Raw genomic sequence first — 25,373 nt, forward strand, 5'->3', positions numbered from 1 at the left:
AGAACCATTGTTCATTTCCGAAGCGAGGTTTGAAGAAGAACTTGAGGAATTAAGTTGAAAGGAGGAAACGCATAAAGAGTTCCTTGAGGCCAAAATTGAAGGAAGGCATCTACTCCCAAAGCCTCTGGATCTGGTTTCCAGCTGAAAAATTTAGGAATCTGACAATTCAGATGAGAAGCGAACAAATCTAGAATTAGAGGGCCCCATAATTGATTGATGTGTTGAAATATTGGAAGATTGAGTTTCCAATCGCTGAAGTCTGTCAGGAAGCGAGAGTTCCAATCCGCAAATGAATTTGATATACCTGGAAGATATTCCGCTTTTAAAGTTCTATGCCTGTCTAGACAAAAATGCCAAATATCTTTGGCAGTGTCTGCAAGAATCTTTAATGTCGTTCCACCAAGATGATTTATATACTGGACAGCGGATATGTTGTCCATGCGAAGTAAAACACAACAATGTGATGAATTCTTTACAAAGTTTTTTAGAGCGAAGAACCCAGCTAAAAGCTCTAAGCAGTTGATATGAAGATGGGATTCGGAAGAAGACCATATCCCGCCAGTAGAGAGGGAGTCGCAGCGAGCTCCCCATCCTGAGAGACTTGCGTCTGATTCCATGATAATAAGAAAAGCAGTATGGGGGGGCTCACCATAATATAGTGTATGACAGTCGGTGCAACTCAGTGCAATACATCTTAATCTAAAAAAACAGCTGCTACTGAAACCAGAGTGCACTCCACTTAGATTAACAAAAGTCTTTATTAGTACAAAACGATTAATCAAGTTCACAGAAATATTAAAAACATTTAAAAGGCTCCTAAAGAGCCACAACACAACTTCAGAGCAGGGCCATGACCCCCTGCCCCGAATGGATGACCCCCATCCTACTGATGTCTAATAGAGTAAATAGTGTTGGCACAATGTGGCTACTCAAGATGACCCAATGTAAGGGCAAAAAAGACACCACAATAGCATAGCATATAATGTATAGTCCTGAATGGAGTACAATAATAAGATGATGTTGGCGACCTAAATACTGCCCTAGATCCCATATACAATACCAGACGTGGGGAGCACTCTACACCGGCCAGCGACACAGATGTTAAAACAGAGGACGGGGTCACTTAACCCCACGCGTTCCGTCGCAAAGCGACTTCCTCAGGGGTGTTGTGATTGCTGTGCAATAGCCTCATTATATAGGGTAGCAGGAGATAAATAATCACTATGATACCTGACAGGTGCGCTCCTCGTGTTCTAGTCCCAGCATGGAGGTGAGGAGAACAACTCCCACTTCCTGTTGCAACCTCCAAATCGTGTAGTTCCGGGACTCGGAACAGAATACTAGCTCACGTGAGCTGGTTCACGTGACGCGCCTCTGATGACGCGCGCCACGTGATCTATCTGCCCCGGGAAGCCTAGTTCCCATACATAATATGTTGTATGGTATTCTATCACCCGGCGGGAACGAGGAGCGCATGCGCAACATATTATGTATGGGAACTAGGCTTCCCGATGCAGATAGGTCACGTGGCGCGCGTCGTCAGAGGCGCGTCACGTGAACCAGCTCACGTGAGCTAGTATTCTGTTCCGAGTCCCGGAACTACACGATTTGCAGGTTGCAATAGGAAGTGGGAGTTGTCCTCCTCACCTCTTTTTTTGCCCTTACATTGTATCATCTTGAGTAGCCACATTGTGCCGACACTATTTACTCTATTAGACATCAGTAGGACGGGGTCATCCATTCGGGGCAGGGGGTCATGGCCCTGCTATGAAGTTGTGTTTTGGCTCTTTAGGAGCCTTTTAAATGTTTTTAATATTTCTGTTAACTTGATCAATCGTTTTGTACTAATAAAGACTTTTGTTAATCTAAGTGGAGTGCACTCTGGTTTCAGTAGCAGCTGTTTTTTGAGATTATGATTCCATGATAATGTCTGGAACGGGAAAATCCGAATCCATTGGATATGAGACAGCCACCAAAGAAGCTCTTCCTTGGCGTCTGAGGATAGACGAACTTCGTCTGAATATCCTAGACCTTCTCTCAAATGTCGGATTTTTAACCGTTGAAGGGCTCGATAGTGAAGAGGAGCTGGAAATACTGCTTGAATGGAGGCTGAGAGAAGGCCCACGATCCGAGCAATAGATCTCAGAAAAATAAGATCTCTGTGAAGAATCTGACAAATTTCCTTCTGAATAGTCTTTAGTTTCCTGAGAGGAGGGCTGAAAGTAGTTGAGCGAGTGTTGATCATAAAACCCCCAAATTCTACCTCTTGAGTTGGAATTAGTATGGACTTTTTGTGATTGATTATGAAACCTAGACTGGAAAGAAGGGACAAAGTCCACTCTTTGTGAGTGAGAAGAAGAAATATGGATTGGGCCATTATGAGAATGTCGTTGAGGTAGATAATGAGGCGAACTCCTCGACTTCTGAATAATGCCACTTCTGGTTTCAGGAGTTTGGTGAAGCACCATGGTGCTGATGAAAGGCCAATTGGTAGGCAAGTGAATTGCCATTTTTGATTGTTCCATAGGAACTGAAGGAAAATTTGGGAGGAAGGATGGATTGGAACTGTACAGTAGGCATCTTTCAGGTCTATTTTGATTAGCCAATCGTTTTTTAGGAGAATATCTCTTTAAAGATGAATGCCTTCCATCTTGAAGTGTCTGTACACAACAAAATAGTTGAGTAGTCTTAGGTTGATAACAGGTCTGTGACCTTCATCTTTCTTTTTTACTAGAAAAAGATTGCTGAGGAAACCTTGGGAGTTTAGAGGGACAGTAATAATGGCTTTCTTTGAAATGGGATCCATTACATCTGATCTGATCAGATCTTGATCTGTTGTTGAAAATTGAATGGGATGAGGCGTGGATGAGGGAGAATATTGGATGGGAGGAGATACAAATTCTATTATGAAACCTGATACAGTACTCAGAATCCATGAGTCTGAAGTAATCATATTCCAATTTTTCAAAAAATGCATGAGTCGTCCTCCCAATGGGATACTGTTGGAAGAAAGGGTTTGACTTACCTGCAGATGGTTGTCCTCTAGGTCGCCAAGTTCTAGCCCAGTAGGGAAAGAATGGGGAGGGAGTTGGGGCTGGAGCCACATATGGTTGTTGGAATTGCTGATAATTTTGGGAATAGGAGCCTCTAGATTGTCTGGGAGGGACATATCGGCCGGATAAAAATTTAGCAACTGAAGGTTTAGAGAGCCATTCTCCAGACCTTCGGTGTCGGATAAGGGCCTGATGAAATTCAGAAGGATCCGATTCGTCCGCAACAGTGACTTCCGGAATGTCAGGGTCCTCCAAAATTTCTCCACTTTCTTGGGAGAAAAATTCTAAATCCTCAGCAATATCATCATCCTGAGAGTCAGATGACTCATTAGAATCAGGCTCAACAAAGGAGTTGGGTTTAGACCGCGTGGCGGTTTTGTGAACCCGTTTATGATGGACCTCCTCCCGGGTAGAGGGTATTATATGTGTTTGAGAAACACCATCATTTAGATCTATGAGGGGTCTGTCATCTGTAAGAGCTTCCTGACGAACCCTTTTAGTATGCTTTTTTGAGGGAACATTGGCGTCATTTATATGATGTCTTTTTGAGGAAGACTTTTTGGGATATTAAATCCTTTGGCTAGTTTAAAGACCGAAGTCTCTGGGGACCAGAAATGGTCAGAGGGTGTTTTAGGGTTAATATTAGATGACCCAGGAAGAGCCATAGAAAGAGACTTAGCTATACTATCTTGAAGTATAGTGACTGCGGATTGGACCGCAGAATGCACTGAGCGGGCAACTGAATTGTCCACCAAAGTTTGAATATGGTCATGTTCATCCATTTTGTTAGATGAGACAGTTTGAGGGCGAATCTCTCTAGAGAGACTTCTTTCATCCTCAGAAATATCCATAATAATATAATAAAGAATATATGGATACAGATATGATTATTAATTAAATAATTAAAACAGTCTGAGCAAATTATATAGGTTAAGTATATGTATATATGTATATACTTACATTTTTTATATGTGTGGCTCAGAATAACACAGTATTTCTAGTAATTCTGAAAAGAACTACAATTTGTTATTAACCCCTTCCCGCTACATGACGTATACATATGTCATGAGCGGGCTCCCGCGATAGAACGCGGGGTCACGAGCTGACCCCGCGTCATATCGCCTCGGTCCCGATAGCCATCAACGGCCGGGACCTGCAGCTAATACTGGACATAAACGATCACGGTGATGCCCCGTATTAATCCTTCAGACGCGGCAATCAAAGTTGATCGCCGCATCTAAAGTGAAAGTAAACTGTGCCGATTAACTCAGTGGAGCCGTTCGTGACCGCCGCGATTCATTCGCGGTGTCCTGAACAGCTTACAGGACAGCTGGAGGGTCCCTACCTGCCTCCTCGCTGTCCGATCGCCAAATGACTGCTCCCTGCCTGAGATCCAGGCAGGAGCAGTCGAGCAGCGATAACACTAACCAATGCCTGGCTATTGCCAGGCAGTGATCGGTGTAGAAGATCAGTGTGTGCAGTGTTATAGCCCCCTATGGGAGCTATAACACTGCTAAAAAAAGTGAAAATAAAGTGTTAATAAAAATCATTTAACCCTTCCATAATAAAAGTCAGAATCACCCCCCTTTTCCCAATAAAAAAATTAAATGTGTAAATAAAAATAAACATATGTGGTATTGCCGCGTGCGTAAATGTCCGAACTATAAAAACATATCATTAATTAAACCGCACGGTCTATGGCGTACATGTAAAAAAAAAAAACCAAAGTCCAAAATAGTGTATTTTTGGTCACTTTTTATACCATAAAAAAGAATAAAAAGTGAATAAAAAGAAATCAAAAAGTCCAATCAAAACAAAAATGATACTGATAAAAACTTCAGATCACGGTGCAAAAAATTAGCCCTCATACATCCCCATATGCGGAAAAATAAAAACGTTATAGGGGTCAGAAGATGACATTTTTAAACGTATTAATTTTCCTGCATGTAGTTATGATTTTTTTCAGAAGTACGACAAAATCAAACCTATATAAGTAGGGTATCATTTTAATCGTATGGACCTACAGAATAAAGATAAGGTGTCATTTTTACCGAAAAATGCACTGCGTAGAAACGGAAACCCCCAAAAGTTACAAAATTGCATTTTTTCTTCAATTTTGTCGCACAATTATTTTTTTTCCCATTTCGCCGTGGATTTTTGGGTAAAATGACTAATGTCACTGCAAAGTAAAATTGGTGGCGCAAAAAATAAGCCATAATATGGATTTTTAGGTGCAAAATGTAAAGCGTTATGATATTTAGAAGGTGATGAGAAAAAAATGAAAATGCAAAAATGGAAAATACCCTGCGTCATTAAGGGGTTAAGAGACCAAAGTATCTGAGGAGAAGAATGATACAAATCTATCCAAATAGCGTTATATAGTTATAAGGTGGAGACGTGAGGGGAGGTACCGACCGGGATCACTGACAGAAGTCGTCTGACAGGATTCCCGCCGTGACGCATCAGGTGATGACCACTCTGATGCGAGATCACGCGAGAGTTCACGAGCCTGTGAAGAAAATGGCCGTGGGGGCTTAGGAAGAAAAACTGAAGAAGATGATGGACGGAGCGGCGCGCAGTGATGGTTCTGACAGCGATGGAGGACCGAAATAGGAATCGGAAGAGCTGCAGGTACAGTATGGATATATAGAAAATATATAGTGTAAGAATTCTTTTACAGGCGGAGATATAATGAATTTGCGAAAAATGCAATATAAGAGTGAATTGAAGGAAGAAATGAAAAAGGGGGGGGGGGGGATAATGGGAATTACATAAGAAAATGGGACAAATAGAAATGTAGGTAATAAGTGGAGAATGTATATAATATATATATATATATATATATATATATATATATATATATGAATAAAACGGCGTATATAAAGGGGAATATATAGGATAATAAAAAGGGGGGGGGACAATATGTATTATAGAGAATGAATATTATTTATTTATTATGAACAAACAATATTTCAGAGAAAATGGTAATAAAGCAATAATTATGGACATATGAAATGCCCAGTTAGATACTCATCTATTATCAAAGCTGAGCAGCAAAAGAAGAAGGAAGATTATTACGAACAACAGTTATTATAACCTATCCTTCATCCTGATTGGTTAATGCTGATTAGTAGCATGTTAGGCTACACCATACCTGTGTTTTCAAGTTTTTTCTTTGATATATACGTTTATTATATCTTTTTCTGCTGAGTTTAAGTAAAAGAAAATTTAAGCATAATAGGAGCGTCTTGTATTTAAATAAAATGGTAATTTTTTATCTAATTTTAAATCTAATATTTCCCCTTCAAAGACTTAAAGGGGTACTCCGGTGGTCAATGTGTTCTTCCATTTTTGACTTACCCTATTTGTTTTGTTTCATTTCTATTCTTGTTGTTTAGGCTACTCTATTTCTGTTCTTTGTTGTCTTTTTATCCCCCACTCTTTGTTTTCTGATCTTTGCTTCTATTTCCTGTTTCTTGCTGTGCTGAAAACTACAAATCCCAGCATGCCACATGCCTTGCTGGTTTTGGGCGGCTCCTTTTTTTGTTTGTTTGTTTGTTCCGCCCTTTACCCATCCTACTATTTTCCTGGGTCAGCCACCCTATACACAGCACACTAATGTAAATAAGCCTTGGTTGGGATACACTGTCATACACACACAAAAGGGACTACAACACCCAGCATGTGTCATTCAGGAGTCTTCAGACTGTGGTATAACACCAGCATGCTGCCTCTGTATTCTCCTGGGGGTTGTAGTTTACCACACCTCTACAGGGCATACAGCAGTGTTTCCCAACCAGGGTGCCTCCAGGTGTTGCAAAACTACAACTCCCAGCATACCCTGACAGCCTTTGGGCATGCTAGGAGTTGTAGTTTTGCAACAGCTGGAGGCACACTGGTTGGGCGTGGCTTATTTCTCTCTTGCTGACAGAGAAAAAAAAAAGCTATGACATCTTGTCCACAACATGGCCGACAGTGGACAACAGTAAAAGAAAACCCTCTGAACTACAGAACTTCCTGCCCAACAAACCTGTAAGAAAAACACATACATGCTGCCAAAACATATAACACATGTATATTGCAAAAAACAAAACTTACAAAGAAGATGCCATATAGTCAAAAAAAATTAACCACCGGAGTACCCCTTTAATACTTAGTGCACCAATCAGTAATATCTACTTACAACTTCACTATTTATCAGCTTTATCTATTGCGAAATCATTTTTGCATGCCGATTTACGAATGCCGATTTTTACGAATGCCGATTTACGAATGCCGATTTTCACGTGTGAATATATTTTAACACTATCGGCATATAAAGAGATTGATCTAACATGCATGTGAAGTGTAATCAAATACACTGGTGTAATGTCAAAATACTTACAGTGATGAAGAGTTCTTTTTCCTCGAGAAACTTGCTCCCCACCTTGTTTTTAAGGCTCAGGAAACTTTGCATAGTAGAGTAACAAGTTGCGGAAGTAGACCACGCGCATGCAAATTTTATGATGAATTTTCGCATAGAAAAAATGGTCGCGAATATAGCGAATGAGATTTTCGCAAATATAGGACAAATATTCACTCATATATGCAAAATATTGCGAATTCGAATATCACCTATGCTGCTCATCACTACCCATCACATAGACAATACATTGATTTCAATAGAATGGGTATGATGCTTAATTTTGCCTGTGGGGGCACTGCCAAATAAAAGGGAATTTGTCATCAGCTTCACCTGCACTAACCTGTTGGTACAGGCCTATAGTGCAGGTGGCAATGATTAAAATGGTCTTTACCATTTTTAACTCTGTTCCCCTGTTCTTCCGTTATGGCTGAAAATGTGAATATGCAAATTATGTTGCTTGTGCACTCAGGGTGTTCCCTAGCCTCGAGTGCACAGTGACATTTGGCCCACATCTTCTAGTTTAACACCCTCTTTATAAATGTTCATTTTTCTTCTCCTGTGAGATCGCTGTCAGGAGCAGAGAGCTCTAACGTACTGTTAACTGCTGACATTCTCAATTGTACTGCTTACATAGGCAAAGACGGCCACTGCTGTGAAGCAGCACCGCTCGCCGCTTCTGGGTGCGGCGCATGCACAATTGACATGGCGTGTGCAACTTTGAGCCGACAATACATGAGAGATAAGTGAGAGATTTAACAGGGAGAAAAAATGAAAATTTATAGTGGGCATTAAACTAGAAGATTCAAGCTAAACGGCACAGCGTGCATGGGGCGAAGGCTAAGTTTCTACTTGTTTTTTAGTCCTGCGTTTTTTGGTTTAAAAAAATGCAAGAAAAAACACCTGAAATAAACACCAGTGCAATTTCCTGCGTCTGGCGTTTTTTCTAGTGTTTTTTTTCTGGCGTTTTTTCATTTGTGCGGTAATTGCATTTTTGGCCCTTTGGGCGTTTTTTTTTCTGGTACCCAAAATTTGTTGGGTAGCAAAAAAAAAAAATAAAGAATGACGTAATGATGGAAAAAATTTTTATTTAACGAAATGTATATTTTTTATAACACATTTTTTTTATAAAGTGTGTGTGTTTCACTTTTTTCCCCTCTCTTTTTTGAATTTTTTTAGGTAGTACTACTACTCCCAGCATGGAACACACTGTTCCATGATGGGAGTAGTAGTACCTAATCGACATATCGCCCGATGCGATCTTCCATAATATAGCAGCGATGTGGAGCGGCTCTATACATTGCTCACATACCTGCCCTATACTCCGGCCAGTGATGTGAATAGAACATCACTCATTCATATTTTCTGCCCAGAGTGGTGATTGGCCGGATGGTTGCAGCCAATCACAGATCTCAGAAGGAAATATGAATGAGTGATGTTCTATTCACATCGCTGGCCGTAGTATAGGGCAGGTATGTGAGCAATGTATAGAGCCGCTCCACATCTCTGCAATAGAAAGGACGATAACAACGGATGTCAGGAGTGACACCCGCTGTGATCTTTCCTTAACCGCTTAAGGACCCCCTGACGTACCGGTACGTCATGAGTCCGCTCCCGTTCTATAACAAACACCTAGAAAGGAACGCTGCAGCAGACGAAAATAATGTCAAATATTCCTTTATTGATTAAAAACAAGAATTGGCCAGGAGACGTCACCCCTACAATCATTTCGGACTACGTCCTTCCTCCGGGAACGATCGTAGGGGTGACGTCTCCTGGCCACGCTACCTGTTGCTCTGTCACATGTGGGTATTGTGTCAGTGTGTACCTTTGTATATTTGCATGTGTATACCTCCTATACTGGTACATTTTATTGTTGATGTGCACTGCACTTTACTATTGCTGCTATATTTTGCTGCTTTAACACTTTGTCTCATTGTATTGTATATTTACACAATATAGAGGGTTTGTGTATGCAATATCCACTATTACATGTAGTATATGGCATTGCCATATTAGTATCTTTACATAACTTTGCCAGGAGCCGTCCTTTGTCAGAAGCCATTCCTCTGAATTTTTTATTCTTGTTTTTAATTAATAAAGGAATATTTGTCATTATTTTCGTCTGTTGCAGCGTTCTTTTCTAGGTTTTTATTTTTATTTTTCTGTATTAGCAGACAATATAAGGTCCTATACCTAGACCCTGGGAGCAGATAGGGGTGTCTTGATTTATTATAAAAACTATATTTTTTCCCCCCTCCTTTACTTCCTTTGAGGGTATTTTTTGTCCGTGCTATTGGTTTTGATCCCGTTCTATAATGCGGGGCCACGTCATAGCGGGTCGGCCAGGACCCGTGGCTAATAGCGCGCTGCACTGATCGTGGTGCCGCGTGCTATTAACCCTTTAGATGCGGCCTTCAAAGTTGAACGTCGCGTCTAACGTGAAAGTGAATCATTGCCGGTTAGCTCAGGGGGCTGTTCAGGATGTCTGCGCCGAAATCGCGGCATCCCGAACAGCTGTGAGACAGCAGGAGGGTCCCTACCTGCCTCCTGGTGTTCGATCGCCGAATGACTGCTCAGTGCCTGAGATCCAAGCATGAGCAGTCAAGCGGCAGAATCATTGCTCAATGGTTTCCTATGAGAAACTATTGATCAATGTAAAAGATCAGTGTGTGCAGTGTTATAGCCCCCTATGGGACCTATAACACTGCAAAAAAAAAAGTGGAAAAAAAAGTTAATAAAGATCATTTAACACCTCCCCTAATAAAAGTTAGAATCACCCCCCTTTTCCCATTTGAAAAAAAACAAAACAGTGTAAATAAAAATAAAAATAAACATATGTGGTATCGCCGCGTGCAGAAATGTCCAAATTATAAAAATATATCCTTAATTAAACTGCACGGTCAATAGTGTATGCGCAAAAAAATTCCAAAGTTCTAAATAGTGTATTTTTGGTCACTTTTTATATCATGAAAAAATTAATAAAAAGCTATCAATAAGTCCTATCAATGCAAAAATGGTATGGCTAAAAACTTCAGATCACGGCGCATAAAATTAGCCCTCATACCGCCCCATACGCGGAAAAATAAAAATGTTATAGGATTCAGAAGATGATAATTTTAAACGTATACATTTTCCTGCATGTAGTTATGATTTTTTACAGAAGTACGACAAAATCAAACCTATATAAGTAGGGTATCATTTTAATAGCATGGACCTAGAGAATAAAGAGAATGTGTCATTTTTACCCAAAAATCTACTGTGTAGAAACGGAATCCCCCAAAAGTTACAAAATGGCGTTTTTTTCCCAATTTTTTTTCATAATGGTTTTTTTTCCCGTTTCACCGTAGATTTTTGGGTAAAATGACTGACGTCATTACAAAGTAGAATTGGTGTAGCAAAAAATAAGCCATCATATAGATTTTTTGGTGCAAAATTTACATTTTTTAAAGGTAAGGAGGAAAAAACTAAAATGCAAAAATGGAAAAACCCTGGGTCCTGCAGGTACTACTACTCCCAATAGGGAGCACACTCTGTTCCATGTTGGGAGCTGTAGTACCTGCAGTTAAAGAAAGATCACAGCAGCTGTCACTCCTGACACCCGCTGTGAGCCTCCTGTATAATGTATAGATGCAGCCGCTCTTCTATGGTCCCCTGCACTGATGTATATATACACATATTCATATTTCCCGCAGAGTTGTAATTGGCTGGAACCATCTGGCCAATCACAGCTCTCTGTGGGATATATGAATAGGTGTATATATACGTCAGTACAGGGACCCATAGAAGAGCGTCCGGTTACAACACATATTTCGGGACTGCAATAAATCTGAGACACTTCTGGCTAGAAGTACAATCTTTAATTAGAAAAGTCACGGAAATTCATCTTTCCCTAGATCCAAAAATATACCTCCTGTACACCAGGTGTACCGAAACATCTGCCACCAGGTGTACCGAAACATCTGTCGAGACTCATCTTGCACATATTAACTGCCTCTAAATGTCTTATAGCCAAAAACTGGAGACAAACCAACGTTCCGCCCTTCCAAGCCATTTTGGAAAAGATCAGACACGTGAAAAGAATGGAACATATATCAGCTCTTTCAGATAATAAACTGGAGGCCTTTACGAGGGTATGGCAGCGTTGGGAGGACTATGAGGACTCCCTGAGCTCTATTAAAAGAGCCTAATCTCTCCCTCCGTATTTCTTCACTGACCACGCATGATTTCCCTCTCTTTCCTCTCTTTTGTTTATTTCGCTCTGCCTAGTTTTTTTCCCCCACCTTTCCATACCTTATTTTTCTTTGCCCCACTTATTTCTTTTTATGTTTTTTTACATATACTTTAGACATTTTATGCGTCTCATGTAGACCTAGTTGAGATTTCATATGTAGTGTCGGTTTCAATTTTACTACATTATAACTCTCTGTTAGATGTAAGGCCTTATCGGGCTTTTATCCTAGGATGTTAACTACATAATCTTATATGCCTGAAACTGATGGTTTGCTAATGAGACTGCCCTTGACTTGTTATTGTCTTTCTATTTTTATATTGTTTATATCTTAAATACCGTATATACTCGAGTATAAGCCGACCCGAGTATAAGCCGAGACCCCTAATTTCAACCCAAAATCCCAGGAAAAGTTATTGACTCGAGTATAAGCCTAGGGTGGGAAATACATCATCCCCCCTGTCATCATCCAGACCCGTCATTAACATCCTCATCATCATCCCCTTGTCATCATCCCACACATCCCCCCTTCATCATCCCCTTATCATCCCACACATCCCCCCCTTCATCATCCCCTTATCATCCCACACATCCCCCCTTCATCATCCCCTTATCATCCCACACATCCCCCCTTCATCATCCCCTTGTCATCATTCGCCCTCAGTGGTCTTCAACCTGCGGACCTCCAGAGGTTTCAAAACTACAACTCCCAGCAAGCCCGGGCAGCCATCGGCTGTCCGGGCTTGCTGGGAGTTGTAGTTTTGAAACCTCCGGAGGTCCGCAGGTTGAAGACCACTGCGGCCTTCGACATCATCCAGCCCCCTCTCACCCCCCTTTAGTTCTGAGTACTCACCTCCGCTCGGCGCTGGTCCGGTCCTGCAGGGCTGTCCGGTGAGGAGGTGGTCCGGGCTGCTATCTTCACCGGGGGCGCCTCTTCTCCGCGCTTCCGGCCCGGAATAGAGGCGTTGCCTTGACAACGACGCAGAAGTACGTTGGCAATGAACGCACCTCTGCGTCGTTGTCAAGGCAACGTGACTATTCTGAGGCCGGGCCCGAAGCGCTTAGAAGAGGCCTCCCCGGTGAAGATAGCAGCCCGGAACCACTATCCCACCGGACCACCTCCTCACCGGACAGCCCTGCAGCACCGGACCAGCGCCGAGCGGAGGTGAGTACTGTACAGAACTAAAGGGGGGTGAGAGGGGGCTGGATGATGTCGAAGGCCGCAGTGGTCTTCAACCTGCGGACCTCCGGAGGTTTCAAAACTACAACTCCCAGCAAGCCCGGACAGCCGATGGCTGGCCGGGCTTGCTGGGAGTTGTAGTTTTGAAACCTCTGGAGGTCCGCAGGTTGAAGACCACTGCGGGTGGGGGAGTTCACTCGAGTATAAGCCGAGGGGGGTGTTTTCAGCACGAAAAATCGTGCTGAAAAACTCGGCTTATACTCGAGTATATACGGTAACCTGATGAAAATAATAAATAAAACAGTTATATAAAAAAAAGAAGAGCGTCCGGCCACATCTATACATTATACAGAAGGATCGCAACAGAACCCTGGGCGATCTGTCAATTAGTACAGGTACTACTACTCCCATCATGGAACAGTGTGTATTCCATGCTGGGAGTAGTAGTACCACCTTAAAAAAGAAAGAATAAAAAGTGATAAACACACACACACACTACATTTTTATTATTGTCGGTTTCACTTTTAGTGCCATACCCGCCCACATAAATTGATCCCTGTTTAAAAATTTATAAAATTTTTCCCATAAAAAGATAAATTTAGTTAAATACAATTTTTTCCATCACTACTGTATCTTTTTTATTAATTTTTTTTAATGGTACCCTACGAAATTTTATTAAAAAAAGGTATCTCTAGCACTTTTTTGGATCACTAAAGTCCAAAAAAGAATAAAAACAGCTTGAAAAAACGCCAAAGTTAAAACACACATGGCGTTTTTCTTGGCGTTTTTTTACTCCCATAGACTTCTATGGGAGAAAAACGCCACAATTTCAGGGAAAAAAACGTCAGTGGCTCAACATGCTGCGATTTTGCAAAACCACCAAGGAGCTGAAAAACGCCCCATAAAAAAAATGTAAAAATGCCAAAGGGATTGGAAAAAACCCAAAACTGAAAAACGCCAAGTGGAAAAATAATTTAGCGATTTCTCGTTGATTTACAGCTAACATCTGGCCGCAGCATTTTTGGCCGAAAAAATGCCATGCGGCAGAATTGGCGTTTTTCTTGGCATTTCCCCCCACAAAAAACAAGTAGAAACATAGCCTTATAATGTTGTAATGACAGCGGCAGAAGGATCAAGTTGTTAAAAAAATGTAAAATGATATTACTTGTGAACCGTGTTGGACATTGAAATTTTACAGTTGAGCAGTCCCTTTATAGGACATAATGAAAATATTCTGATCTCGGGTCTGTTCGGATATGATTTTAAGAAATTAATACAAAAACATCATTTCCATTCGGATGTATGGAACTGATTTATTTTCTCAGAAATATTTCTACTACAAAACTGCTGTGTCTGAATTCATCCCCAGGGCCGGACTTGCCTACCGGGATACCGGGAAAATTCACAGGCCAGAGGGCAGGCTGTGAGTCCCAACACACATACAGGATCATTCACTATTTCAGCCTGTCAGGACTTAGGACCCGAGCACTGCAGATGCAGCATCACACACAGGTCGTGAGACTGACACAGTGAGCGGAGACTACCGAGTCTGAACTACATACTGTACAGACAGGACACTCATGGCTGCCTCTCCTCTCAGCCTTCTCACTGCTCTCCTCCTCCTCCTGCTTTGACCACACCCATTGGCCCCACCCTTTGACATGCTCCACCTTACTTCTGAGGTGACGCTCTGTAACAAACCTCCTCCTCATGTATCCACCTTACTACTGGGATGACACACTGTAACAAACCTCATAAATTCACCTTACTACTGGGGTGACACACTGTAACAAATCTCCTCCACATGTAATCAACATACTACTGAGGTGACACACTGTAACAAACCCCCTCCTCATGAACTCACCTTACTACTGGGGTGACCCACTGTAACAAAGCTCCTCCTTATTAATTCACCTTACTACTGGGGTGACACACTGTAGCAAACCTCCACATGTAATCCACATACTACTGGGGTGACACACTGTAACAAACCTCCTCCTCATGTAATCACCTTACCACAGGGGTGACACACTGTAACAAACCTCCTAATTCACCTTACTACTGAGGTGACACACTGTAACACACCTCCTCATTGTGTAATTTCCTTACTACTGGGGTGACACACTGTAACAAACCTCCTCCACCTGTAATTACCTTACTACTGGGTTGACACACTGTAACGAACCTCCTCCTCATGTAATCACTTTACTGCTGGGGTAACACACTGTAATAAACCTCCTGCAGATTTCTTCACACACAACACAGTAGCATTGACAGTGTGCAGTAATCATATGACCTCCACTTTAGCTCAACCCCGCCTCCTCCATAGCATCACCAAAGGTCCTTCAGTCACCACTTCTCCTATCCTGCCTGGCTTAGCTCCGCCCCAACATGTAACTGGTCCTGCTATATGTGAGGGGAGGGGGGACTCCTGCTATATGTGAGGGGGGGGGGGAGTCCTGTTATATGTGAGGGGAGGGGGGTGTCCTGCTATATGCGAGGGGAGGGGGGGGTGAGTCCTGCTATATGTGACGGGAGGGGGGGGGAGTCCTGCTGTATGTGAGGGGAGGGAGGGGAATCCTGCTATATGTGAGGGGAGGGAGGGGAGTCCTGCTATATGTGAGGGGAGGGGGGGTGAGTCCTGCTATATGTGAGGGGAGGGGGGTGAGTCCTGCTATATGTGAGGGGAGGCGGGGTGAGTCCTGCTATATGTGAGGGGAGGGGGGGGAGTCCTGCTATATGTGAGGGGAGGGGGGGGAGTCCTGCTATATGTGAGGGGGGGTGAGTCCTGCTATATGTGAGGGGGGGGTGAGTCCTGCTATATGTGAGGGGAGGGGGGGGGAGTCCTGTTATATGTGAGGGGGGGGGAGTCCTGCTATATGTGAGGGGAGGGGGGGTGAGTCCTGCTATATGTGAGGGGAGGGGGGGGTGAGTTCTGCTATGTGTGAGGGGAGGGGGGTGAGTTCTGCTATATCTGAGGGGAGGGGGGGGTGTCCTGCTATATGTGAGGGGAGGGGGGAGTCCTGCTATATGTGAGGGGAGGGGAGATTCCTGCTATATGTGAGGGGAGGGGGGTGTCCTGCTATATGTGAGGGGAGGGGGGTGTCCTGCTATATGTGAGGGGAGGGGGGTGTCCTGCTATATGCGAGGGGAGGGGGGGGTGAGTCCTGCTATATGTGACGGGAGGGGGGGGGGGAGTCCTTCTATATGTGAGGGGAGGCGGGGAGTCCTGCTATATGTGAGGGGAGGGGGGGAGTCCTGCTATATATGTGAGGGGAGGGGGGGAGTCCTGCTATATGTGAGGGGGGGGTGAGTCCTGCTATATGTGAGGGGAGGGGGGAGTCCTGCTATATGTGAGGGGAGGGGGGGAGTCCTGCTATATGTGAGGGGAGGGGGGGGTGAGTTCTGCTATATGTGAGGGGAGGGGGGATTCCTGCTATATGTGAGGGGAGGGGGGAGTGAGTACTGCTATATGTGAGGGGAGGGGGGGTGAGTACTGCTATATGTGAGGGGAGTGGGGTGAGTACTGCTATATGTGAGGGGAGTCCTGCTATATGTGAGGGTAGGGGGGAGTCCTGCTATATGTGAGGGGAGGGGGGAGTTCGGTTTTATGTGAGGGGAGGGGGGGAGTCCTGCTATATGTGAAGTGTGGGGGGGGGCTGGATAGGGGGGCCTGTTATGTGGAGGGTAGGGGGGAGCTGAGAGTCCTGCTATGTGTGAGGGGGGGCTTAATAGGGGGGCCTGTTATAAAGGGAGGGAGGCTAGCGGGTGGAGACCTGTTAAGTGAGGCGAGGCTGGAGAGGGGGGACCTGTTATAAGGGGGGATGGGGGCTGGTAAGTGCGGGTGACACTGATTAAAGCGATGCTCACCATGCTTCTCTGTTCCTCTGTTATCTTCATTTTTCAGAATATGCAAATGAGCAGCAAGTGGCACGGGCGGGGTTACGATCTGTGCCTAGGGCACTGTGAAGTCAGCTCTGTTTGTTCATCAATATTCATTGCCTCCCTCCGTCTCCTTCCCGCTCTGTATTCTCGTCTATTGCGCATGTACAGCTTCCTGGGTACACCCAGAAGCGGCCTCCGCTCAGCTTCATAACATCTCCAAATAGTGGGTCTCCAGCTGTTGCAAAACTACAACTCCCAGCATGCCCAGACAGCATTTGGCTGTCTGGGCATGCTGGGAGTTGTAGTTTTGCCAAAGCTAGCTGCACACTGTTTGGTAGAGATACATAAACACACAGTGCGCAGTAGACGAGAATACAGGGACAGGCCGGGGGAGGCATTGATAAACCGAGCTCTGAAGGATCCCAGCTGACGTCACAGTGCCCTAGGCAATCATTTGCATATTCTCAAAAAATTAAGATAACAGAGCAAAGGATCAGGGCACGGTGAGCATCGTTTTAGTCAGAGTCACCCGCGCTACGAGCCAGTACCACATTTTTCCTTTCATCTCAGTTGAGGGGAACCTCTTATCAGTCTTATGCTGCCCAAACTGGTGCAGTCATTGCGTTTGTGGGACACTGAATTACATTGAAAAACCCAGGTGTCTCAGAGTCATCATAATTTAGAAATCCCACCACAACCCGGGTAACTAATCCTTGGGGTGGGTCCCGTGACTTAGTACCCAAGTCCTTGTGCAAAATAAAGCTGTAAAAATAGTGAAAACACATGTTAAAACAACCACCCCTCAAAATCTGAAACATTGTGCTGGTTGTTTAAAAAAAAAATTCCTACCTTCCTAGATTTACAAGAAATTTGTTAAAGGAGTACAACACTACTTTACTCCTTCCCCTATCCACAGCACCCTGGCTCTGTCGGCGCATGGAGTTTTTTTTTGCCTTCCTCTGGAGCAACACAGTAGGGTCTTAGGTTGAACTCGATAGACTCTTGTCTTTATTCAATCTTACAATGTTACTATTTACTATCTGTTAACATACTTTTTGTTTTTCATCTTACTCTGTTAGGATAAAAGAAGACTTTATGACATGTGAGACATGTTGTAATACAGTCAATATGGAACTTCTCTTCCCAAAAGGTAAACCTGTAGAATAACTGTAAGGCAGAATGTGTAATTTACTTTACTGAGAGAGAAGTGGATGCATGGAATAGCCTTCTTGCAGAAGTGGTAGCTGCAAATACAGTGAAGGATTTCAAGCATGCATGGGAAAGGCATAAGGCTATTCTTCATATAAGATAGAGATAGGTATAAAGGCTATCCTTCATATAAGATAGACATAAGGCTATCCTTCATATAAGATAGAGATAGACATAAGGCTATCCTTCATATAATATAGAGATAGGTATAAGGCTATCCTTCATATAAGATAGAGATAGGTATAAGGCTATCCTTCATATAATATAGAGATAGACATAAGGCCATCCTTCATATAATATGGAGATAGGTATAAGGCTATCCTTCATATAATATAGAGATAGACATAAGGCCATCCTTCATATAATATGGAGATAGGTATAAGGCTATCCTTCATATAAGATAGAGATAGACATAAGGCTATCCTTCATATAAGATAGAGATAGTTATAAGGCTATTCTTCATATAAGGTAGTTATAAGGCTATCCTTCATATAAGATAGAGATAGTTATAAGGCGATCCTTTATATAAGGTATGAACAAGTACGATTCATAAGTATTCAGATTATTGGGCAGACTAGATGGGCCAAATGACTCTTATCTGCTGGCACATTCTATGTTTCTATGTAATAATTATTAGACTTGACCCACACATGCAGTTTTTCAAAGTGTCAGTACATCCTTTATACTTTTCTTCTCTCTTAAAATCCTCTCCTGGCTTTGGCTCACACAACTGAAGTAAAACTGCATTAAAACTAGATGTGTGTATACAGCCTTATTATAAATGTCATAGAATGCTCTATTTATTATTTTGCCATAGTGTCTGGTGTTTTTATTTATATTTAATTATGTCTCTTCCTTTCTCATTTTTATGCTGAAAGGGTTGTCCAGGCAAAATCAACATTTGATTACAGAAGACTAGGGATGGGAAAAAATAATAAATAAGCTATACTCATCCCCTCTGGTCTGCTGCGTCAATGCTCCCAATGTGCTGCTGCTCTCTACTTCTTCCAGGTTATGTGCTGTCCCGACACCACAGGACTTCCCCAAACAGCCAATAAATGACTAAGGCTGGACACCAGGAGCGTCAGCCCAAAAGCTGCAGGGAACTGGAGCATGTGAGCAGGAGTGTTGCTAGGTCTGCAAAAGACCGGGGGCTAGAGCCCATAGCCCAAACCACGCCCCTAACCATACCCAGTCACGCCCCTAACCATGCCCTAATTCACACCCAATCGCGCACAGTATAGCAGTATACAAGGAGAATTATCACCATACATATTACCGCCATTCTGTTAGTGACCACATCTAACCAAAACTAAGACAATATTACCAATAATACCAGTACAAAAAACTAAAATTCTCAGCATCTCCAAACAAATTAAACACTTGCACAGGTGCACACTGCTAGTTTTGTGTGTTACCAGTAGGAACATATAATACTGCCATACACCACCACCATTACCACTGACTAATAACACTAGATTTGTCACTGAATAAAATAAACTATACGAAAGACCATATTCCCAAATACATTCACCATACAGAGGATTACACCAGCTGTACACAGGATCTGTATACCATATAAGTGATTATATACAGGGCCATATAGAGGTATATACCAGATGTACACAGGATCTGTATACCACATAAGTGATTATATACAGGACCATATAGAGGTAGTGGGCAGCAAAAGCTACTATAGCAAATCTGCAACAGAAAATATGCACGTGTGAATGTAGACATAAAATTACATCTAGGGACTCACAGATGGTGTATTTTCTTATCAGCGGGTCCTCTTTCCTTTTCTTTTCCTTTTCTTTCCTCTTTCTTTTTCGGATCAGACCAACATGACGGCTTCTTCCAGCCAAAACTTAATCTCTTAGGCATCTGCAGGACAAACATGTTAGACTCCGCATTTTTCCAGTGCCCTCCAGTGCTGTAAAAATGCAGGGATACAGATGTGGAAGCTGGGAATCCTGACAGGGGTTCCCTGGTTCTTCCAGCAGGCAAACGATTTTGGCACTCGGCGCGCTGCGCCGGCGGTGGGATGGCACGGGAGTCGGGTGAAACTTGGTGTGTAACTTTTTACTAAATTCATAAAAGTGGTGATACACGGGACAACGCGTTTTGGAGGGGCTCCCTCCTTCCTCAGGTCCAAGGAAATCGTTTGCCTGCTGGAAGAACAAGGGAACCCCTGCTGGGATTCCCAACTTCCACATCTGTATCCCTGCACTACCCACCGTCCTCAACGGGATCGACGGCCAGCTTCTCCCAGCATTCCTGCCTAAAGAACCTGTTAAATACGCTTCACAGTGTTGCGCCTGCCAATTGGCGCAACATGCAAAGGTGAGCATCTTTTCACATCCTCACCTATTCCCGCTGTACCCTTGGATAATTAGCACTCTTTTCTTTTTCCCTCTACCTTGCTCAGTAAAAATGGGCACGTAGGTAGCCAAGTAGACAGGTATGTAGGTAGGTAACTAGCCTGGTAGTTAGGTAGCCAGTTTTTTTTAGGTAGTCAGGTATGTAGCTAGGCAGTTAGGTAGGCATGTATGTAGATAAGTTAGGTAGCCCAGTATGACAGTAGGTGAGTGTTTCCCAACCAGGGTGCATTAAGCTGTTGCAAAACTATAACTCTCAGCATGCTCAAACAGCCTTTGGCTGTCAAGGCATGCTGGGAGTTGTAGTTTTGCAACAGCTGGAGGCACCCTGGTTGTAATACACTGCCATGGAAGGCTTCAAAGGCAGCGTTCCCCAACTAATGTACCTCAAGCTGTTGCAAAACTGCAACTCTGTTTGCTCAAACAGCCTTTGGCTGTCTGGGCATGCTGGGAGTTGTAGCTTTGCAACACCTGGAGGCACCCTGGTTGTGGAACACTGTCTTGGAAGCCTTTCAATGCAGTGTTTTTTTTTTACAATCAAGGTGCCTCTAGGTGTTGTAAAAATACTACTCCTACCAAACCTAGTCTGGGCATGCTGAGTGTTGTAATTTTCCAACATCTACAGAGGGACATAGGATGGCGGTGGGGTCATGGTGTGGCCAATGCCTCTACCCCACCTCTTCACCATGTGGGTCAATGTAGACAGCATAGTTCCCCCACATTGGGTAGGCAGCATAGTTTCCCCACATTAGGTAGGCAGCATTGTTTCCCCACATTAGGTGGCATAGTTTCCCCACATTAGGTGGCATAGTTTCCCCACATTAATTAGCATAGTTTCCCCACATCAAGTAGCAGGTTCCCCGCATTAGGTAGCAGTTTCCCTACTTTAGATAGCAGTTTCCCCACATTATGTAGCAGTTTCCCCACATTATGTAGCAGTTTCCCCACATCAGGTAGCAGTTTCCCCACATCAGGTAGCATAGATTCCCCACATTAGGTAACAGTTTTCCCACATTAGGTAGCATAGTTTCCCCACATTAGGAAGCATAGTTTCCCCACATTAGGTAGCAGTTTCCCCACAATAGGCAGCAGTTTCCCCACATTAGGTAGCATAGTCTTCCCCCCCCCCCCCCCCGACACAGACAGACAGACAGACACACAGACAGACCCACTCACCTGTCAGCGCTTCTTTTCTCCGGCGGCGGCCCTTGTCAGATCCGAGCCAGCAGGGCTATTGGGGTTACACCTGGGGCTATAGCCCCTGGCATCGCCAATGGATGTGAGTATATGTTTAGAATTTTTATACAACCACCAGCCTGGGAGCAAGTTTGCTTTTGCCTGGACAACCAATTAAACCCTTAAAAGGGTTCTCCGCTGCTCCCTTCAGCACCTGGAGTTCAGAACTTGTTTTTTCTAAACGCTGGGTGTGGGCGGCAGTGGTCATAACATTACTCCACGTCTCCCCCCCCATTCATGTCAATGAGAGGGGGCGTGGTGGCCATCACACCCCCTCCCATATACATGAATGTAGGGGGCGTGGCATGATGTCATGACCACCGACGCCCACACCCAGCGTTTAGAAAAAAAAGTTCTTAACACCAGGTGCTGCAGGGAGCAGTGAAGTACCCCTTTAGGCACGCAGCCTCTTTTGGCCTTGAGGACACAGCCAATTTTCAATTTTGTGTTTTTCTTTTTTCCTCCTCACCATCTAGGAGGAATAACTCTTTTATTTTTCCATCCACAGACCCATATAGGGTTTGGTTCTTGTGCGACCGATTGTACTTAGTAATGACACCTTTCATTTTACCATAAAATGTACAGCAAATCCCCCCAAAAATATTATTTTGTAAATTATGGGGAGTTTTGTTTTTACGCAGAGCACTTTATGGTAAAAATTACATGTTTTCTTAATTCTATAGGTCAATGCAAATAAAAAGATACACAATTTTTTTTTTATTGTACCACTCAAGCTTTTCTTTTTAGCAAAATCAGGATGCTTAAAATTGTCCTCTTATGACCCCTAGTTTTTATGATCTGTTTTTATTTGTATTATTTTTGTTTTTATGGGACTTTGTGATCACTTTTTCATTTTTTTTTCCTATATGTGATGTGACAAAAAATCTACATTTTTGTGTTTTTTCTTTTTATGTTTATGCTATTCACCATGCAGGACCATAAACACTATATTTCAATTGTTTTGACAGTAACACACGTAATGATACCAAACATGTTTGTCATTTCGATTTCCTTTTTTTTTTTTTTTTTTTTTTGTAAAATGGGAAAAGGAGGGGGATTTTATTTTTTACTAGGGCTTTTATATAATTTTAGATTTTAGACTTTTATATGCCATCATTAGATTGCATTCATTGTATAATGCTATGCCTATTCCATAGCATTATACAGTCTGATCAGCAATCCACTGATAGAACTTGGCTAAGCCAGGCAGCATCATTGGATCAGCCAACCAGCACCCGGAGGCAGTTAAGGGGACCCTCTGCAGCCATTATAGCTTTAAACCATAAAAAATTGGCAATATTGGTTTTGGTCTCCAAAGCCAATAATCACCATCAGAAAAAGAACAATTACAAGAATATTTACTCAAAATAGAAAAATATTTTATTGAACATAAATGCAAGACAAACATATAAAAACAAAGATATAGAAAATGTAAAATGTAGGCACTGAGATGACAACTACAGAAGAGTGGAAGCAATGGAACAGCAGAGTCACATGGAAAACGGGGAATACAAGTCCAAAAAATGAATGAAGAGGATGTATACACAGAGTAATAGTACAAACAGTACAGAGATTATGTGTATATTCAATACATCAAAAAAATGAGTGATATAGGCCCAGATTTATCAAACTGTGTGAGAGATTTTTGCACAACAACCAATCACTCATAGGGGACATTTATCATTAGGTGTCCATTGTAGACACAAATCTACCCCTTTACACTGCCTAATTTACACTTTTGCTCAAAATTTACAAAAGTTGTGCATGTCCTTTGATAAATTTTGTGCAAATATAGAAACGCCACACCCCCCCCCCCCCACCCCCCTTGCTCTACCGTGCACTCCTTCTCTACCGCACACATCACAGAGCTGTGGCATTTTTCTGCAGTACATTGCCCACATAGCTAGAAGTGCTGGAGCAGCAGTGGGCACCAAACAAAACTCTGCACAATAGTAAAATCCTTAATCATTATAAAGTGCACAGAGGGGGAGATTCTCAAAGAATTTTACTCCCCAAAAAATCAATTTCGCGCTAAAATTTTGTCGCGAAAAGTATCGACCACATTTTCAAAGAGCCACGGTTTACACTATTCATGTCAGTTTTGTAAAAGTGGGCATGTCCACGTATATTGTCTGCTTTACATGATATTTTCAAAGGGGTCCAATTTACATCAAAAATTTCACACCAGCTTTTTGATCACAGAAATCACAGAAATGGTTGTAATTTTATTGTTTTTGCAGTTTTTTTCTTAGTTTTTTTGGGGGAAAAGGTGTTATTTAAGTAATTATTAAACAAAAAAGAAATAATTATTATTGAAAAATGTTATTTAAAAAAAAATATTTTTTTATTTAAATTTTTGTCTTGGTCACTGCACTCATATTTAAAGGGGTAGTCCAGTGGTGAAAAACTTATCCCCTATCCTAAGGATAGGGGATAAGTTTGAGATCGCGGGGGTCCGACCGCTGGGGCCCCCTGTGATCTCTCTGTACGGGGCCCCGGCTCTCCGCCGAGATAGCGGGTGTCGACCCCCGCACGAGGCGGCGGCCGACACGCCCCCTCAATACATCTCTATGGCAGAGCCGGAGATTGCCGAAGGCAGCGATTCGGCTCTGCCATAGAGTTGTATTGAGGGGGCGTGTCGGCCGCCGCCTCGTGCGGAGGTCAACACGCCCCCTTCCCGCGGGCTGTAGGGGCTCCGTACAGGAGATCGCAGGGGGCCCCAGCGGTCGGACCCCCCGCGATCTGCAACTTATCCCCTATCCTTAGGATAGGGGATAAGTTGCTCACCACTGAATCACCACTGGACTACTCCTTTAAGCTCAGAAATGTTTTATTTATACAATTATCACTTGTCTGGGCACTAGTAACTTTCATCAGATGTTTCCATCCGAATTTTCTGGGATGTAAAATTTGGCGCAAAAATTGCTGATTTTGTCGGGGGAAAAAAATCCAATATGGCTGCAACAAAAAAACTTTTTTTGGTGTGAAAAAAACCCAAAAGTGGCATGAAATTTTTTTTTTAACATATTTTCATATTTTCAAAGCAGCAAAGACCTTTGATAATGTGAGGAGAAACTGGAACAGAAATTACAGTATTTTTTGAAAATATCCCCCAGAATGTCTAGGTTTAAAAAATATGTAATTTGGCTGAACAATCTGTCCCCTTACCTCTATATCAGTGTTTACTAACCAGAATGCCTCAAAGTGTTGCAAAACTTGGCATGCTGGGAGTTGCAGTTTTCCAAAAGCTGGAGGCACCCTGGTAGCAGAAATTGAAGCAAAAAAACCCTCATACTAGAGGTAAAAATTCCTTCTCGACTCCAAATATGTCAGAATAAATCCCTGGATCAACGTTGTGTCCCTATAAATCTAGTATCCATAACCAGCGGTACTCTCCAAGAATGCATCCAGACCCCTTTTGAACTCTTTTACAGAGTTCACCATGATCTCCTCCTCCAGGAGAGAATTCCACATTCTCACTTGTCTTACAGTAAAGAATCCCCTGTTAAACTTCGTGCTCCGGCCGCACACACCGTCCGCGACCGCATTGTCTCTCTTTCCCCAGCTGCCGGCGGGACTGGGATTTGCACTCTCGGGATGCTCCCGCATGCGAGTCCCAGCCCGTCACTTACCACGCTCCTCTGTTGCTGCCTCCACTGTATCTCAGCTCTGGCGTGCGTGTCCCTGTCCCCTAGGGTGCGTGTGCGCCGGAGCTATAAAATTTAAAGGGCCAATGCGCCCATAATTATGTCCTACACCTGTCACCAGTCTATAAGTTCCTGCACCTCCCCTCTTCCCT

The 25,373-nt window shown here is 43.1% G+C and overlaps 1 protein-coding gene across 2 annotated transcripts in view; it reads left to right on the forward strand.

Moving 5' to 3' along the window:
- LOC130276995 (malignant fibrous histiocytoma-amplified sequence 1 homolog) overlaps positions 1 to 25,373 on the forward strand; it is an 89,161-nt gene that overhangs the window by 55,271 nt on the left and 8,517 nt on the right. For both annotated transcript variants that reach the window (XR_008845329.1, XM_056527125.1), the window contains one exon: positions 17,831 to 17,901. Coding sequence is in view for 1 of the 2 variants with exons in the window: in XM_056527125.1 (XP_056383100.1) it covers positions 17,831 to 17,901 (71 nt within the window). In the remaining variant the exon portion in view is untranslated. The remainder of the gene's footprint in view (positions 1 to 17,830; positions 17,902 to 25,373) is intronic.

The sequence above is a fragment of the Hyla sarda genome, chromosome 6 (genome assembly GCF_029499605.1).
Source record: "Hyla sarda isolate aHylSar1 chromosome 6, aHylSar1.hap1, whole genome shotgun sequence".
In the NCBI taxonomy this organism is placed as follows: Eukaryota; Metazoa; Chordata; class Amphibia; order Anura; family Hylidae; genus Hyla; species Hyla sarda.